This window comes from Pempheris klunzingeri, chromosome 12 (assembly GCF_042242105.1).
Source record: "Pempheris klunzingeri isolate RE-2024b chromosome 12, fPemKlu1.hap1, whole genome shotgun sequence".
NCBI lineage: Eukaryota > Metazoa > Chordata > Actinopteri > Acropomatiformes > Pempheridae > Pempheris > Pempheris klunzingeri.
The window spans coordinates 10,069,500-10,088,764 of record NC_092023.1 but is presented as its reverse complement, the minus strand read 5'-3'; the positions used below and the strand labels follow the sequence as shown (position 1 = coordinate 10,088,764).

The 19,265-nt window shown below is 38.8% G+C and overlaps 1 protein-coding gene across 1 annotated transcript; it reads left to right on the top strand.

Annotated features, from left to right (window-relative positions):
- The first annotated feature begins 1,271 nt into the window (after positions 1–1,271).
- perp (p53 apoptosis effector related to pmp22) lies at positions 1,272–12,417 on the top strand. The gene is made up of 3 exons (XM_070841385.1): positions 1,272–1,617; positions 7,184–7,324; positions 10,456–12,417. Exons 1-3 carry the CDS (start codon positions 1,413–1,415, stop codon positions 10,665–10,667), a joined length of 558 nt encoding a protein of 185 aa, XP_070697486.1. The 5' UTR covers positions 1,272–1,412; the 3' UTR covers positions 10,668–12,417.
- Positions 12,418–19,265: the final 6,848 nt, after the last annotated feature.

Here is a 19,265-nt window from a genome sequence, read left to right as displayed (position 1 = left end):
ATCAGTTTTATTTAAACAGAAGAGCTTACAGCTGTGAATCAGGCTGTGAAAGTGTCATCACAGTTGCTCTTTTATTCACTGACTGTGAAGAACAATAGACTGTCCCCAGATGGCAGCCATCCTACCAAAAGATTTTGTAGCTCATTCAGTGTTTTGATGATGGTGGAAATGCCAAAATCTTCCCATAATTTGCCTCACGGGGGCTAAAAAAATAATGCAAGACAGTAGTGCAAAAGATTATTATTCAACAAAAGATTATCCTGGATTTTATTTGTCTCATTTTTTAGTGTAGTTGAGTTTATTTGATACACTGAGAGAGAGGACCCAGGTCACACTTGTTGTTGAAGCTTATCTCCACTGTCTTAGTGACATCACATTACCATCAAATCCATTAATCACATATAATACATATAATTAATAATAGAATTATCAGTAGAATCACTCCAAATCAACATGAAGGAGTGCCATATAGGCTGGCCTACATGCTATAAAACGAGAAGCATTTAATATTTACTCTTTGAATCTGAGTCACATAGTAAAACACTTTTGATCTTAACCTGGTTTTGGAGCTATTTCACCATGAATGCATCACGGCTTTCAGTGTGCTGTAGCCCCACTACACACAGCTGGTTCCCTATTATTATTATCATTATTATTATCATCATTGTTATTATTATTATCATTATCATCATTGTTATTATTATTATCATTATTATTATTATCATTATTATTATTATCATTGTTATTATCATTATTATCATTATTATTATTATTGTTCCTCAGACAGCCTGGTCACTGTGCAATGGTCTCTAAATCTAAAGGAACTACCTTGTTGCACGGAACACAGCATAACACCTCAGATTTTCATGGTGAAACCCAATAGTTATGAACATGTTTTATTCTCCATAACTCTAGTTTTCCTTGGCTGTTAGAGTGAGCTGAGCTGCCATCTCGTGGCAAATATATTTACTGCATCATCCCCCCTTTTTGGTTCATTCCTCTTCTTTTCTACCTTCACACTCCACCCACTCACAGCCCAGTCCACACCTGCTGTAATCCCCAACTAAAACCTACCACACTAACTATTGTAAACCGTCGCTCTTTGCTGGGAGTCAGGACTCAGGTTAAACAGGCGCCTCAACAGTTGCATCCTGTTGTTTTTTTCCAGGCTGTAATATGACACAGTAAATGGGGCTGGGCCTGATTCGGCTCTTAAAGTCAAACAAGCCCGGCCCCTCAGGTCCCAAAACAGGTTGCATTTCTCACCCGGGTGGGGCTCTTATCTGGTATCCACACCACACCCTCTGACAGTCTTACTGCGAAAAAGACTCACAAGCCAGGTTACAACCGGACGGACTTCACCGCAGCTCGTCCTCCTCTCTGACCCGCTCCGCACGCTCCGATCGTCGGTCATGTTCCGCTGTGGGATCGCCTACCCCCGGTGCAGGTGGATCGTGCCCCTGTTACTGCTCTTCGCCATTATTTTTGACATTATCGCCATCGCCGCCACCTCTGGATGGGTGGAGGACGAGGACGCCAAGTCTCACTACGCCAGTATGTGGGAGCACTGCCGAGGCAGGGATAACGAATGGTCCTGCAAGTCCCTCATGGAGTTCTGTAAGTGTCACATTACATTTCATATGAGACAGAGTAACTGGACTAGAGCGAATAGCACCAAATTAGAGAAAATACCCAACATAATTCAGCCAGTAATATGAGTTGATTATTATGTGCTACTAGGGTGTCAAATTCAACACTCTCATACTGTTACCTGAAGGACTCGACCTCTGACAAGTAAAAAGTCCAGGCTGAGGGGAGGAGACAGGCCCAAAACACTCAGTCAGTCAGGCCGACTGAACTTTGGTCCTCACAATCTTGTTTATCTTCTCCAGCCTGGTTAAATACAGCAGAAAGTGAGGAGGTTTCATGCAGCTGCTGTATAAAAAGCCTCTTCTCCACCTTTGACTGTACAATGACGGATGAAATGTTTGCCTTTGCCTATTTTTGAGTTTATTTTAGTTTGTGTTGCCAAGTATCACATAAAGTGTTTCAGTGGGGTTTTACAGGAAAGGAAAATCATGGACAAAACAAAAGACTACCTGTTTTATACCCGTTTTTACTTGTTGTATTGTACTTTTATTTGTATTCTGTACGGCGACCTTGAGAGCCTTGAAAGGTGCCCTAAATAAAATGCATTATTATTATTATTATTATTATTATTATAGTCCTATCAGAATAACTCAATATTGTGCGGGATAAAATCGTGTGAAACTGGCAGTGGCTGAGCTGCTTCCTCATACAGGAACTTTCCCTGTTGTTGTATACAACTTTTCCGCAGCAGGCAAGATTTTTTTTTAATATCTCCTCCTGTCTGTTGCAACGTTGTGAATGTCCACATCGTAGGACTAATAAGGGAATATCTTATCTTAAAACATGTATGCTATCACTACAACTGCCTATGCTTTTACCTTGTGGACACAAATGGGACATTTTTACAGTACTACTTTTGCTACCACCACTTGTAATATTGACAATAATAAAACATCCGAGCTGATATGGACACTTGAAAGGGAGTCATCAGTGCAACGTTGATCTAAACTTATTTACTCTAAAACTGCACACAGTCACATCGGTTTGCTGGTTCTGCAAGTTTTAAGGCCACAAATTTACAAAACTCCTCAGGCAGACTTTGAATTTTAAATAGTTTGTGACATGCATTCCAGAAAATGTGGCTCAGGAGCAGAGTTTAAGACGACTATCTATCTGTCACACCTGTTGACACGAAGATGGATATTCATTGAAATGATAGCTGAAGTGTTTCTCCTTCAGTGCAGTGGCCCAACCAAAGACACATGAAGTCACTGACACATATATAGACTCTGAAATGATGTGGAACAATAACTGCGAACAGGGCAGACTTCTGTTCTCACTCTCTCTCCCTCTCAGGTTGTATTTGTGTTATTCCACACTCACTGTCACCCAACAAAGACAGTACTGTTGCTCTTATCGGACTCTGTGGCAGTCTCCCACTTAGGCTAATGGAGTGTAGCTCCATATTGTCATCTGCAGAACATAAACGCATATATTCCCAGAAACATGAGCAAAGTTAAAAACCTTTCATCTGTCCTTCAACTTATCAGTGATTTTGACTAGTTGACACGCTGTTTTAAGTCAGTATGACTTAACCCGAGTCTTTGTTAACAAGTTCTGTTAAGCATTTTAACAGTATCTGATATGGTGCAATGAGGGGCAGCAAAGGTTAGTTGATTGAAACAAAATGAATCAGAAAATGAAGAATTTTTCAAGCAAAATTTGCAAAGATCTGATGGTTCCAGGCTCTCAAATGTGACAGTTTGCTGATTTTCTTGGTCTCTTATATGATAATAAATGGACTTTTAGGAGGTTTTGGTCTATTTCACAAAACAAGGCATTTAGTATTACCACCCTGGACTCAAGGATATCCAAACTTTCACTGTTTTCTGACATTTTATAGACCAAAGGATTCATGGGGTAATTGGACTGTAATGTAATGAATCTAATGAAATGTTACTGCTTCTATTCTGGCCCGACTTCCTGTAGCCTCAGCAGGACTGAAGCAGTCAAACAAAAAACGACCACAGCTGCCAGAAGATCGCTGGCTCCTTTGAACATTCCTGTGTGATGGCTCTGGCCAAATACTTGTGGGGAAAAGTTGTTGAACTCAAAATGGAAGAAACAAACATGACCAGCACAGTTGATGCGTGCGATTGTTAAACCGATGAATATTGGCTTCGGACCAAACTGGCTCCTCTTCCCTTTAATGGTGTTCAGGCCGCTCCCTGTTCAGATATATTCTCAGGAAATGCAGGAATAGACATGTTTTCATGTAGATAATTACTCGCTTGATTCAGAAGGGCATGGCTTAATTATGCTGTGTACTATGAGATGGTTAAAAATTATACACAAGTCATAGCAAGGTACAGCTTCATGACAACATTTAATTCTTATATGAGTTTTGCAGCAATGCAATGAAATACTGTTTTACATTTTTTTAATTCTAAATGTTGGATTATCCAAAAACTCCAAAAATCCCTGTCTGTATCCATTAAGACTTTAGACTTTTTCTTTATTGATCCCCCATAGGGGGAAATTCACATGTTACAGCAGCAACAATAGAAAAAAAAAGAGTAAAGAAAACAACAGTAGAAAATAAGCAGTAGCAAATAAAAGAGCTTTCCAATTGAGTTTCCATATGCTACAACATATTAATGTTGCAATATAAAATTACAAGGGCTGCAACTAACTTTTATTTTCATTATCAATTAATCTGCAGTTATTTTCTCAATAATCATTTGTCTATAAATTGTCAACAAATAACTAAAAAAGCCCAAATCCAAAGATTTTCAGTTTAATATCAATTACAGTTTGACAAAAAAACTAGCAAATACTCATATTTGAGGGGCTGAAACCTGAGAATTTTATTTATATACTATCACATAAGTTACTTTTATAATTGCCAATTAATTTTCTGTTGATCGAGTAATCGTTGCAGCTCTGCATACCATCATTGGATATTTTATACATATCACCCACTCACCAGGCCATCACTTACTTTCTAGCACTCCTCCCGCTGAATTCCACTTACAGGGTTTTGTTTTCCACCTTGCAAGTAGGTACAAGCACCAAGAGCTGCTTCCCAGACAGTGTGTCCTATTACACCTTTTTAAGGAAAGTGCAGGATCTTGAGTTGATCCCGGCTGCCTGTATGAAAGCCTTTTTAAGAGGTTTTGATGAATATTATCCTTGATTGTAAGGTTAGGCCTGATCTGAATACAGGCTTTCAATCCCCTTCCTAGTTATAGAGCAAAACATTTGTCATTATGTGAAAGACTTCATGCAATATATGCGGGAGAGCCAAAATATGATTGAGTGTCTTTAGTGTGTATTAACTTGTACAATTCATAGATGTGTTTTAAAGAAAACAGTTAGTGTGTGTGTGTATGCAGTCGGAGTGCAGTCTAAGCTCTTAAGTTTTGATCAGAAGAGGAAAACAGATGTTGAACAGCTGGACAGCATTAAGTTAGAGTGATCGGACAGGCAGTTAAAGCGCTCACCCACAGACACACACCCAGACATTTTCACAATATTTAGTAAGCACGGCACAGTCCCCAGCTTCAAACAGAATTAAATACAGAGGTATGAGGACACGGCAAGACAACGCAGAGCTGTAGCACTCACATTTTACAGAGCCTGAGACATCTGAGTGTGTAAGTGGACTTAACAAATGTTGTTAATAAATGTGGTAGCACCCTAAAGGACGTCGTATGAATATTTTAACATATTTTAACCATAAAATGTAGCTGAAGTGGATCACTGTCTCTAGTTTATGAGACCAAACTTCCTTCCCCATAGGTTCATCAACAATGGTGAAGGCACACATTTACTGAATTAGAGTCTCGGTCTTTAACTTCACCGCAGCGCAGATGATAAATTATCACTGTGTCACAAAACCACAGAATGCTGGAATGCTAAGATAATTATGTTCAGCATTTCATTTTTATGCTCCTTTCGGAGGAACAAAACCCATATGCTTTAAACAGAAATAGTCTGATTGAATCTTCACTAAGGTTTCATGATACTTATATTGTAGCAAGCTGATCTCTGCCATGATATGATTGTCTCTAACCATTACCACAGTATTATATGGCATACATGTTTTTATGGGAAGGTCTGAGTCTTCCAGGACGGCTGAGATCGCTCCCATGCTGTGTTGATTGACAGTCTAATCTGGAAGAAGGATAATTAAAACAAACTATGATGGAGGCTCCATCATAGTTTCACACACCCTCCATAAACCCTCCGTTGGGTCTATGGAGGGTGTGTTGGTGCACAGATTTGCTTGAGTTTACTCGTGTGTGTGATGACATTTATTTTGTGGTAATTGAAATTCCCAATACAATCTGATGTACTATGACAATGTTTAGTTGGCTTTATCTCCTGCATCTTCGTCAGTATGCACACAAAAAAAGCTTTGAAATATTCCCTTTATTAGCTTTGTTTCTTGAGCTATTATGCTCTATAGTATGCTCTATCACCCATGTGAATACTTAAAAAACAAAAAAAAATTAAATGTATCCTGGTCAGGATAAGTCTGAATTCATTACTCTGGTCCAGACTGTGAGGAACTTTGTGCACCAGCTTGAGTGCCATTTAACATTGTTAGGATTATGGGAGGAAATCTAACCAGTCAAACTAGTCTGGTTTGTGTCCATGTGTGTCTGAACAGCTCAGGCTGAGGTGGGCAGGACATTACCTGAACACACAGGTCTGAATAATTTAGTGTGTTGACTGATCCAATTACAGTGAATTGGGTGTGACAGACGTTGAAAATGCACACTGTGTACCTGATGTTAGTCCAAACATGTAAAAATGTTGTGACTATCTGCACTAATGTTTGTTTGAATAATCATTTTGTGTGTTAAAATCGGACTTGTGTGTTTGCAGGAAGTGCAAAGCAGGTTTTTATTTCAATCCGAGAGGGCTTGAGAAACCTGGTCAGAACACAGTGAACATTTACCCAACATAGGTTATTGTATATGGTAAAGGCCTCTCTGCATACAGCAGTAAAATCCCCATTAAAGTCCATTTTATCTCACATTTTCTGATGATGGTTTGTCAAAGAGTGCAGTCCAGTTAAAATCTGTCATACGTTATTATTTTAATTAATTAATTTAATAATTTGATTATAATTATATGGGCCACACCTGTAGAGTGTCATACAGTGACAAAGAGAACAAGTTTTGTTAAGGGTGTGGCGGGTGTGTGCAGTAGACAGCTCGCCTCCCTCTTTCTGTGTATCAGCTTGAACTTGAACGCTAATCTTGTGGAATGTGCCGTCATTAGTTCACACTGTTATGGTGAGAGAGAGCTCACTAAAGACACATTGCACAACACGTGATATGACACATGAGTTGCCAGAAACAAAGCCACAAGAACTGATACTGATTTAGACCAAAATAATCACATTTTGACAAACATTTTGATGACAACATAAATAAAACATCATTCTGTAATCAGTTACTGCTTTAAATTGTGTGCTTCTCTTGTGAAAGTGCAAAAAACTTGATGACTTTTCAGGTTTTTATGAGTATTTCAGTTTGAGAGCATGTAATTAATCTGTATGTTGGTTTGTGTCTGACTCCAGCTTGGGCTGCGGCAGTGGCTGCTCTGATGATCATCGGCCTCATCATCCTCATCATCGCCTTCATCATCTCTTGCGTGGCTCTGTGCTGCTCACTCAACATCACTCTTCTGCCCCTTATAGGACTACTGTTGATTGTTGTTGGTAAGATACTCACACTCTCACACGTACGAACAAGAAAGCAAGTATTCATGACTCTTTTGAAAATTAGTCAGAAATGTCTGTCTGAAGCAGAGTCTGCTGCAGTTGGCAGCAGCAGAGAAGAAAGCAGGCCATAACATCGACAGTTTGTACTTTTGAGAAGGATACAATTTTAGGCAGATCAAGTGAAATCACCCTGATTCAGTCGTACTTGGTTAGAAAATGAAATAAGTCCTTAATTCACAAAGATCAACATTCAAAAATGATTAAGATGAACTGAAACTGATAACAAACAACTCCAGTCTTACTGGTACTACGGAGAACATGTTTATGCATGCTTATGTAACCTTAATAATGTCAAAAAATTTGATAGCAGTTGGAGGAGCCAGCCTCAGGGCAATGCCTGGTTGAATTCAAGAGTCAGTTGACATAAATCATCCAAAAAACAAATTTTTGTGGTACTCCTGTGGTATTAAGCTAAGGCTTTGAGATGTGATCGCCTCTGAGTCGTAAGAGTTAAGCTCTTGCTGTGGAGGGTTTTCATTGGGGATACTCTTTATTGAAGAAATAGTCCCTTCACGGCAAAGTCTGTGGATTACATGAACAGCTTGGGACCCGTTTCTAGACAGGTGAAATAATTCTTAAATATTTTGAGTCACACAAAGTGAATTTGTTTTACTTTAGTTGTATTGTGGTAGATCTCTCCAAACTGTATATAAAACCAAAACTATCTACATGATTTGATATCTCTCATGAAAGTGTTGTTGGCTCCAGCCCCCCAGTGACCCTTAAGGATAAGTGGTGTATGTATAATAAATGAATTATATGATTCCCAGGGTTTGGTACTAATATGAAAACAATGCCTTGCTTTGAAGAATATGGTCAAGTTCTTCTACAAAACTCTTGTGTCATGGAACTTTAGAAGCCAAATCTCTCAAATGTTGAATGTCGCAGCCAGACAAGAAACATGTTGAAATAAATCACTCTAAAGCTGACATAATCATGATTTTAAATCAGTAAATATCTGATTAAAAATAAGTATTTGATGCCAAACATCTCTGCTTAAAAGTTACAATACTGGTTGCTACATACATATTTTGATTGTATCAAAAAATTTAGGAATTAGTTTTGATACCTAGTTGTAGTGTCAAGTGAGAACTTTCTGATTATTATGTTATTTTGTGGATCTAACCATTTGTACAGATTTTTGAAGACCGTGTGGAAAGCAGTGCTATTGCTCATCATTGTCCAGCGAAAAAAATAAATACAGATTTTCCACTCAGTCTGACAGATAAAGACTAAAAGTCCTTAGAAGTTCCTTAAACCAATTTTGAGAATGTGTGTGGGGGAAGGGGTTTGACAGACTGAGAGGGAGTAGGACACATCAAGGTCAGGCAGTGAGACAAAGGTTATGTTGCAGAGGAGTTAAAGTAGTGGCTGGAAAATGTACATGTCAAGCTCTCTTCAGAGGTGATAGATTCTAAGTGGAGTGATAAAAGGACAAAAACCTGTAACCTGAATCCCAAAGAAAAAAGGGCGATCAGGATGATGTGTGCAGGTTTGACGTAAAAAGGAGAAGGACAAAGAGAAAGAGAGGGAGAGAAAGGAAGTGTACAAAACACAGTTAGACTTTGGCTACGGGAAGAAGGGAGGGTGAGGTTTTGGTGTGACGTTACCATGGGAACAGCTGGTTAAGTCTGTTTATCTGACTGACTCACCCCACAGAGAGCTTCACACCGTCTCACTGACAGTAAAACATCCTTTCGCAATTCACAGGCACTGTAATGTCTACTTTAAATGTGCTGGAGGGAGTTGAATATAGTTTGTATTTGCTTCACGCTGCTGTAGTTACAGAGAAACCTGACATTTGGCTCCCACATGTGACACAAAATGACTCTTGTTTCAGTCATGGAAGAAAAAGAAAGAGATTAGAAAAGAATAATTAGATTAGAACTACTAATACTGATCCCTCTGTAGTGCTTTCATCTCACCAGCACAAATGTTAGAAATAATATCCATGTCTTTGATCTGTGGATCATGCGAGCCATCACAGATCACTGTACCACACTTATTGATGTAATGTATTTTGGTTTAATCTTATGGCCACTTTGTGCTTATTAATTTGATGGAAGTGCAGTGCTGTCCTTTTTCAATGTGGTAATCTTACACATTTCCAAACTTCACTTAGATATAATATGAAAGGTTTGGGATCTCCACTAGAAAATAAAATGTGCATTTAGACAAACTTAAGTGATTAAGAAAATGTAAAGTTACATAAAATATTTATGTATTCTTAAGCTTTTCAGCAGGATTTCAAAGTATATTTTTACTAGTACAGTAAAATATACATATTTATACATCTGTTATTCAGTTGGTAGTGTTTGGCTATAATCCCTTAAATTTAGCAGAATTAGAGATGCAGGTATAGATAACTCTCATCTTTTGAAGTCTCCACAAGTTGCTTTTGAAGGATATACTTCTGACATTACAGAGCAAAAAATAGCCGAAACAGTTCTTTTAGGTAGAGTTCAGAAATTGTCCGGCTAAAATAAGGTATTATATATAAGTTATTACTTTATTAGCCCCACGATGGGGAAATTTACAGGTGTTTCTGATATATCGTGCCTGCCCTCTGTGATTAATAGAAAAGTTTGTGTTGTGCTGAAGTATCACACCTGACTCACTGCCTACCTTGACTTTACCTCAGGGCATAAAATACAATGCAAAACAGGTTTCCAGTGATGACCACAGAAAAGTACGTCACAGGGCAAATTGGCGTCACACCTTTCTCAAGAAAAGCTGTGTAGAGCCAAACACAGTGCTGGCAGCCATCTTATGGCTGTCTGTGAATACTGACTCACGTCGATCACACAGATACGTTGATATGTTGATCCCAGTCACTTGTGCACACTTGTGAAGGCATTTGCACACCCTAATGTTAGCGTCATTGTAGTCTATTTGTCCAACTGGGTGCATGGTTTCCTTATTTTGTGGAATGGTTTCTAACTCTCTAGCTTATGTAATTCATTTTTAGGAGTGAGTTTTACTTGGAAGATATCCCATTTTCTAGAGGTGTGTTAGGAGCCCTTTTTTTACCTCTTTCTCTTTCTCTTTCTCTCTCTCTCTCTCTGTAGTGATTCTCCAGTTCATTGCTCTGATCATCTACCCTGTCAAATTCAACGATCTGATCTACGAGGGCAACTATTACTACACCTGGGCCTACGGCTTCGGCTGGGGTGCCACCATCCTCTCCATTGGCTGTAGCATTCTCTTCTGCTGCCTGCCGCGCTACGAGGATGAACTGACCGGCCTGGCCAAGACCAAATACATCTATTCCTCTGCTTAAAGACAAAACCTGCACACTAGCCCAGTCACAGCCATTTCAGCTGTCCTGGCCATTGAACATTTTTACGCTGTACCATTTCACCTAAGATCCACAATGGCTCAATTCAGTTAAATTTAGTTTGGCAGTGGAAACCCCCTTCCACCATCCAAAAGCAAGGGGTGATTCCTACTGTGATTGGATGTCAGATCTGCTTTAATGTACAGACCTCTATTTTAGATCAAGCCAGCATATTAAAAAATGGTTACCATTATGTTTTTTTTACATTCTGCGTTTGAGTGAAGCTTATCCCTCATTTTATCTGTACTTTATACCTGTACTTCTCAATGCAAGATCACCCAAGTGCACTTAAGGGATGTAATTATGTGTAAATGCATATGTTTAGCCTGATTTATTTTAGATCTTCCAAAAAGAGAAATTCTGATTTTTGCACAGGATGCAAAAGAAATCATTGTCATTTGGTTTTTGTCCCATGTGTTATTATTTGCTTTTCTCAGTTCTTCAATGTATGTCTCGTATTCAATATGTTGTTGTGCATGAGGTAAGAAGGAGGCAAAGGGTTGGACTCAGAAGCTGAATGTAATCGATACATATGGAAATGTTTAACAGTCGTGTTGCATTTTTGGATAATTCTTATCTGTGGGTTGTCTCCAGAATTTTGTATTCTTATTTACTTATTACCAAATGGGTATAACTGTGGGAGTTTGCTCTGCTGTCTTTGTCATAATACACGTCATGAATAGACACAGCTGTGTGACTTTTTATTGACTTTATTGACTGTAGTTGTTACTGCCACTGCATCTGTCACTGTAAACAGGAAGCAAATTGAATTAATTTCCATTGAGCTTGATGATTAATCTGTCTCATGCAAAGTTAGAGAAATCTCCATCAATCCTGTGTAGAAATGCTACCTTCAGTCTTTTCAGTCCAAACTCAAGTGAGCACCCTTGTTTGATTATAATACTTTTAGTTTAAAGGGAGCAATAAAAACCCAGAAGCTCATTCTATGTTTCTAATATTTTGTTGTTTCACAGTAGGTACATTCAGAGAGAACACTAAGATCTTTCACTTGAGTTCCTTTGAAAGATTAAAAGATGACCAATCGTGTTTTCCAAAAGCTTTCATAAGTTTTGATAATTCTCCTGTTGCTTGTGTCCTGTGCACAATCTTCAGACATACTGTGTGTAAAACTTGTGCCTTAGCTTCGTCAGTGTTGTGTTCTTGTTTCCTTGAATGTCCTATCAGACTGGTCCATCTGGTTTGATGTCTCATGTCATCAGTCACACATCTGTTCATGCCAAGACCAAAATTGTCGCCCAAACAACACAATGTTTCTCCGTTTTATTAGATGAAAGTGTTCTGAGGACAGTACATTCAACTGTTGAATGAGAGAAGAGACGTGATAATTGAACTTTATTAGATTAGAAGTCCACAACCAAATGTTTGCTTTTATCATCTAACTTTGAGGCTTTCGAGTTGTTTGTGCACAAGTTGATGCAGAAGATAACTATGAGAACTGTATGGTTTGGTAGAATGAGGACTGATTCAGGCAGGTTTACACTTGTGGAAAAAATTGTCTGTTTTCAGTACCAGCTTTTCTAGTCATTGTTCGTCACTGTGTGGGTATATACTGTGCTTATAAACATTCATCCACTTCTGGAAATTACGCAGCTGTTTCTCTGCTGTAGTATGAATTGGTTATTTTTGGTAGTCTGTGTATGTTTTTTTTTTAAATAAAACATTTCTTTTTGAAGTTGCTGCATTTTGCTTACAAATTTTTTCATAGAAGTCACCATATTTTTGTTTGGAGGGATAAAGAGGATGAGAGGACGATCAAGGGGCAGAAGGGGGGGGGTTTCATAGTTTGTGAGCAAATGCTACGTAATACAATTCATTAAATCTTTCATAATCCTGTCATCACTTTGAAAGAAAGCAATTAAGATTATCGATTTTCTTAAGGCCTACTGCGGGCGAACATCAAAATAAATATATAAAAAACACGAAATTTACTGGAAAATCAAAAGTAATCCAAATCTACACATATGCAACTTTGAACGTTTTAGTTAAAAATCCAGTTGCAGCCCACATATAAAATATGTAAATTATGCTCCTATCACAGAGCTTGTGTTCATGTGCATATGTGTTACATGCACGTGAATGCCAGCTCGTAGAGGAACATATCTGATAAACACACAGATCCACAGAGGTGAGTCATTAATGATGACATGCACACACCCAGAGCGTCCCGCCCCAGGGCCGGGACTGAGTCGAAAATTAGACTTTGCTCAGCATGTCTTGACGGCTCTAGTTTCTCTGGGAAAAGAGGAGGAGGGAAAGGAGTGCAGAGAGGACAGGAAAGAGGGAGAACATGACGTGAGGGTGAGAAATACAGTGTGTGGGAGAGGAGGACAGACAATAATGGAAGGGAGAGAGTAACTGGTAACTGAGGCAGATTAAACGAGCAAGAACAACATAGACTCTAAAGCGGCTACTGTACATTTTCCCCCATAATGCATGTTCTTGTAGTTTCTTGTCTCATTTTACTTTACACTGAATCACAGGAAATCGTGCTGAATCACAGGAAAAACTGACGCTCCATTGTTCACTATAAGGACTGAGATGTTTAAACATGAAAGACCTCTAGCAGTTACAGGTATACAATACCCATAATGACCCATAATCCTCAAACTTGACATTATATTTCACTAAGCTATTTGTTAATCTACAAGAGAGCAAAAACTGAACTTGATATTGCAATTGCAGTCTAGGTACATTGGATGTTTGGTGTTTCAGTTTTTCTGACAGTGTTAACTGCTGATCAGAGTTAAGGCCTGTGGAAAGAAACCATTCTTTTGTTTGCTTGTTACCGCGTTCAACGCTCTCTAGCGCCTACCAGAGGGGAGAAGTTGGAACAGGTTGTCTGCAGAGTTTGATGTGTCTGCATTGACTCTGGACATGTGTACGTCCTGGATGGAGGGGATGTTGGCTCCAGTTATTTTTTCTGCAGTCCTGACTGTCCACTGTGGTCTGTTCCTGGTCCTGTTTGGGGGCTAATCCAAACCAAACAATGATGGATGTGCAGAGAACAAACTGGATCGTAGATGATGAACTGGGTCAGAAAGTAGTACATCCTCTGCTGGACTTTTTTTTGATGACTGTGCTGATTCTGGTTGGCCACTTTAGGTCCTGGGACACTGTGGATTGTGAAACCTGAAGGTTTTCACAGCAGACACACTGCAGGCTGTGTAGCGGGCTCCTCTTGAAGTCTACTGTCATCTCCAAAGTTTTGAACGTGTTCAGCTCCAGGTTACACCACAGACTCAGCTGTTCAACCTCCTGTCTGTATGCAGAGTTATCACAGTCCCAGATGTGGCCTAAATTTGTCTCAAATAGTTACTTAAACTAAACCATCTGAGAACAACTCATAGACTCAAATCATGACAAGGGGCCCCAATTAGGTGCTGTTTTTTGTAAGGAGTTCAAGCCAAAATGATTGGGAACCACACATTTAACCATTTATGAATGTGTTGTATTTGATAAGTTTCTCATGTGTTTCTTAATTTAATTTCTGACCAAATAACTATAGTGGTCAGATAAATGTATTGGAGTATAAGTAAAAAGTAGCATAATGGAGAAACTCTGCTCAAGTACAGTACTTAAATAAAAGTTTTGAGTTTCACTTCCACTAATCCTAAATATTATATCAATCTGTACCTTGAGGTTGTCAATACTTGTAAACAGACAGTTTGCCGCCAGTAATGATTGGCCAGGATAATAAGTCTAATTCACAATGTGTTGACCTAGACATGCATTCTTAAAACACATGTGGAGTTACTGTTTTTCAGAGGGTAGAGGTGTCCATAATACAAGGTAAGTGGCAGCCAATGTGAAGAACATGTATATGGTGAAATGCAGCTTTCCCGTTTCTGTCAAGCTGACAATTGTTTGACTGGGTCATTAGTTGTGTTTCTACATAAATGCCACTAGAGGTCAGGCTTGATCAGTAAATCAGCTTCTCTGGCTCTTCCACCTGTCCAACCCACATTGTTTTCTCCCTCCAGGTTAAACCTCAACTTTCAGAGATGTCTGTGAGGAGTAGTGGCCCAAAAAGCAAATATATGACAATTAAAAAATGTGTGTTAATGTCAGACCTTACCCCTACACAAAGCTGTGTCAGGTGCTTTTCAGTGGGGGTGGGTTTCAATCTGCCTCTGAGGTGCTTTCCACTGAGAAGAAGTGCCAGAAGAACATTGAGATGTTCCCCGTCACAGTTCTACCCAGGGTTCTCCCCAAAGTTGTGCCACCTCATACCGGGACGGGGCCCCCGAGGCTTTTGGGGCTCTGATGGAACGATCTGGGTTCAGAAGTCACTGTGAGGGACTGGCCACACCGTCAGAACACAAGAGACGGATGACTCTCGAGGACGTGTATAGGTATGTATTGTAAGGCTTACAGACTAATGTTAAGTACTTGGATTACCAACAGACAGCCATGACAGTGGCCAGCATGTTTGTGATTGTCATAAACCCCCAATTCCAGTTGTCCTGTACTTTTTTTAAATTTTTAATTTAATTTTTAAATAGAGGAGGGAACTGTACTGTGCTGCTGTATGCCAACATACTGTATGATACTGCTTATTTAATTGATCTTACATATAGCAGGCTACAGCAATACCACAGGCTTTTAAATAAAATAAAAAAAGATTGGGGTAGGACAGAGGAAGATTTCTGACAAAGGTGCTGTGCTGGATTCTATTATATGTACATTTGTTGGATTTGCACTGCTGGAGTCACAAGATTACAGCAACTTTTTAAACGCAGCACATGACTGATTCTCAGGAACAAACGTTCATGTCAACCTTTTTTTTTCTTTGCATTATGATCAGTCAAAGTCTGAGTCTGACTCAGACTCTCTGAGCAAGAGAACATCTTGCCGGTAGCCCACTTCCTTTAGAGAATGAAAGGAGTCGACTGGCATGAACGTAACTGAGGAAAGGCCTCTTTGACAACTCTCTAATCTGGGTGCTCTTGTTCAGCTTTGAAAAAGTTATCAAACTGTTAGTGTGCTGTTGCGATATATGTAAGTAGCACTATGCTTTCAAAATGGCCAGGGTGGAGGAAGTATTCAGATACTTTACTTAAGTAAAAGTAGCAGTATCACATGGGCCAATCACAATATCACAATATCAATGTAAAAATGCAAGTTTATGGCCTGCATTATGTACTTGAGTAAATATTATCTGTGATATGTACTTATGTGTGCAGATAAATGGCCAATGTCAGTGTTATACAAACATTTCTTCTATGAATCTCTTTTTATTGCTGATATATTGATGTGTAGCATTTTGTTGTTGTAGTTTGTCAGGTGGAGCAAATTTTTACTATTGTACTTATATATGTAGTTTTGAGTATTTTTCTTTTTTTAACAATGCATCACATTTTCTAAACTTACAATAACTTCTGCGTGAAGTCTTAATGTGTAAAGTAAGTGTAGTCATCAAATAAATGTGGTGGAGTAAATGTACGACATTTTCTTCTCACCTGAAGTTAAGTTTAAAGTATCAAAATTTAAAGTGTCTCAGATTTGTACATAAGTATAATACTTTAGCACTGCAGTTGTACTTAGATTCATTCCAACACTGAGAAATAGTCATATCGATTAAAATAAATAAATAAATAATAATAATAATAAATTTGATGACAAACCAGTGCTAGAGGCTTGTCAGAGGACATTTTCACATGTGAAAACAATTAAGCAGAATTGTAATTTGGGGGGAAAGTTTATATTGAAGAGAAGACTTCAATATACAATATAGTATAGAATACTTGACTTTAATCATTTCATCTTTCTAAACTGACTTCCAAAATCTTCCCAAAATGTATGAGGAAATCCATAATGCCAAAACACTGAAGTCACAGTAGTCTGACTGACACAGGGCATTTAATGGGGGATAAGTTGAATTTTTTTGATATTTGAGGGGAAAGTTCTTAAGTGATTCATTCACATTCAGAAACAACCCAGAATTCCAGGTTAATGTTTTTGTTGAACTCCTCTGAACTCTGTATTATATCTAACCTTCCCATGTACGGTAACGGCGTAAGAGATTTGGACAGTGAGGAACTTGCAGGATTGCTCATATTGAACCACCTGGTGATTCGGAACAACGGAGTGGGCCAATTGTCTGTTCAGGGGTTTTCCGTGTGCTGATGACTGTGATGCTTTGCTTTCACCACTTCCACAACCAGCTAGTACCGATCATCCCTGCCTGTGACTAAGCAAACATGTGAGCCAGCAAGGAACCTGGAGAGTTAAATCAAAGTAAAGCTGCAATGAACTTGTTCAATCTGACATACAGTATGTGCTAATATTATTATTGAGCTTTTTATAACCCTAACCCAACTGGCAGACACCTTATGAGTCCATGCTGTCAAGTGATTATCAGAGTTTCTGTTCCCTGCCTGAGTAGATAGGAAAGGAACTGTGCTTTCCAGTCCAGGCAAGAGAAAGAAAAATAGAAAATGACTCAGCACATGGGGCACATGTTTTAGTTGGACAACAACAGGTAGATAAGTCTTGTGTCTTATCTATGTTCTGTTCAAAAGCCATAGATCTGGTTATTTGTCTACAGTGAAAATGCAACACAAAATTCTGCGTCTAATTTACTTCACAGCTACACTGATCTCAATTCAAACATCTGGAAGTCAGAGTGTGGTTGAATTATGCTGTTTTTGAACAATGCTGATATGAAATGTGATGCTACGGATGTCGCTGTAGCAGTTCTTAGCACTGAAAACATTGTGGATTACACCAGTGGATTATTTGATCAATCTGTCAGGCAACTGAGGGAAAAAAAAAAAAGTCACCCATCATGAAGACATAATAAAATACTCACTAGTTTCAGATTGTCAGATAGGAAGATGCTGATTTATCATTATTATTATTATTATTATTATTATTATTATCATTATTAGTTGTAGTAGTATTGTTGTTGTTGTTGTTGTAAACTGAATAACTTTGGAGTTTTAGAATTAAAAAGCATCTCTTTAGTCACTACTTTGGACATGTAGCTTTTTTGAAAGTAACCATTTGTTGCAGCCCGATTAGTATGTAAAATGTGTTACTATGGGCAAAAACATGGACTACAAGAGCTTATGTACACTGACATATTTCTTTGTCACACACAAATACACACACACACGTACTTCTACATTCACGCACACAAAGGCAGCTGGTATTTGTCCGTTCACGCCATCCAAATGCATCGTGCATTTCTCTCTCATGTAGCACGCTTCCATATTTACCACCAGCATGTCAAATGTGAAAACTGGAACAAAGGTAGAGCTGTAACTGCTTTCCTGTTGTAGCTGCTACATCAGTAGACCGCAGTAAAGAGTTGCTGCAGGTTGCCACACACTCAGTCAGTAAAATACAACTTGGTAGCCACCATAACCCACAGGTGCACAGAGACACTGAGCTACTGTTTCAACTTCTCTGAGGGCCACGGGCAGGCTGGATGTGGGCTGATTGTTATTGCATATTTTTACTGAACATGTTTAAGGGAAGATAGTCTGTTGATGTTTGGTACAAACTTAAATGATAAAACTTTATTGTTGTATGTGAAGCAGAATTTGGATTTCTGTGTGGACAGTTGTGTCCAGAAGCATTGCCATTAGCTATAGACACGCATAGGTTTAATGGTCTCCCTGAAGACAGAGGTAATTCAATTTAGGTTGGATTGATGACAAACTCCATTTATGATTTAATACTCATTATATGATGATATATGAGAGACAAAATAATCATTTATTGATCCACCTGAGGGGAAATCTGAGTGTTACAGCTGCCTAAAGACAGAAATAAGTACAGATAAATAGAGATATGTAAAAAAAAAAAAAATTTAATTGTAAATATATGCAATAGAAAAAAATAATATAATGTGATTGCAAAGACACAAAAGCAACTAAACTACACTCCAATTCTCCTGGTTGGATCGATAAAGAAATATTTTCTAGGAACAGTAAAACTTTACTGAAGCAGATTTCATCAAAGTTTGGTGTCTTTGTGTCCAATGTAAACTTCTATATAAGAAGTTATGTTCTTTTCTGAGAAACGTTTGAACATCATAAATAACACAGGCCTGAGAAACTGACAAACTATTGAGAGAAAGAGGGATAGAGGGGGTGGGGGCAAGAAACAGATTAGTTGAATGAATCTTGCCCACATGCATCCAGTGTGGAAGAGTTACAACACTTGTATTCACCCACTACAAAAACACACAAACACACATGCATACATTCAGTCAGTTAGTCAAAGTCTTCTTATGACCGGGTGGTGCGCTTTTGTTTCGTTTTCCTGACTCATTTGCAGGGGCTGGACTCATCGCAGGATAGTGATTTATTTCTAAGGCTGTCTCATGAAATAGAAAATGACGCGACCTGTCTGTCTCCCTCAGTGACGCTCCTTTGTGCACAGTAGGTGGGATATGCTTTTCAGTATTGAGTCAGACAGTTAGTGCGCCCCCTGGCGGCGGAGAGCTGCAACTACAAAGGTTGTGAGAGAGAGAGAGAGAGAGAGAGAGAGGAAAATGGGTGGACGGAAAGT

Coding starts and splice junctions, on each gene's coding strand:
- perp (XM_070841385.1), top strand. CDS start 1,413: ATGTTCCGCTGTGGGATCGCCTACCCCCGGTGCAGGTGGATCGTGCCC. Junction 1,618..7,183: donor CAAGTCCCTCATGGAGTTCT/GTAAGTGTCACA, acceptor GTCTGACTCCAG/CTTGGGCTGCGGCAGTGGCT. Junction 7,325..10,455: donor ACTACTGTTGATTGTTGTTG/GTAAGATACTCA, acceptor CTCTCTCTGTAG/TGATTCTCCAGTTCATTGCT.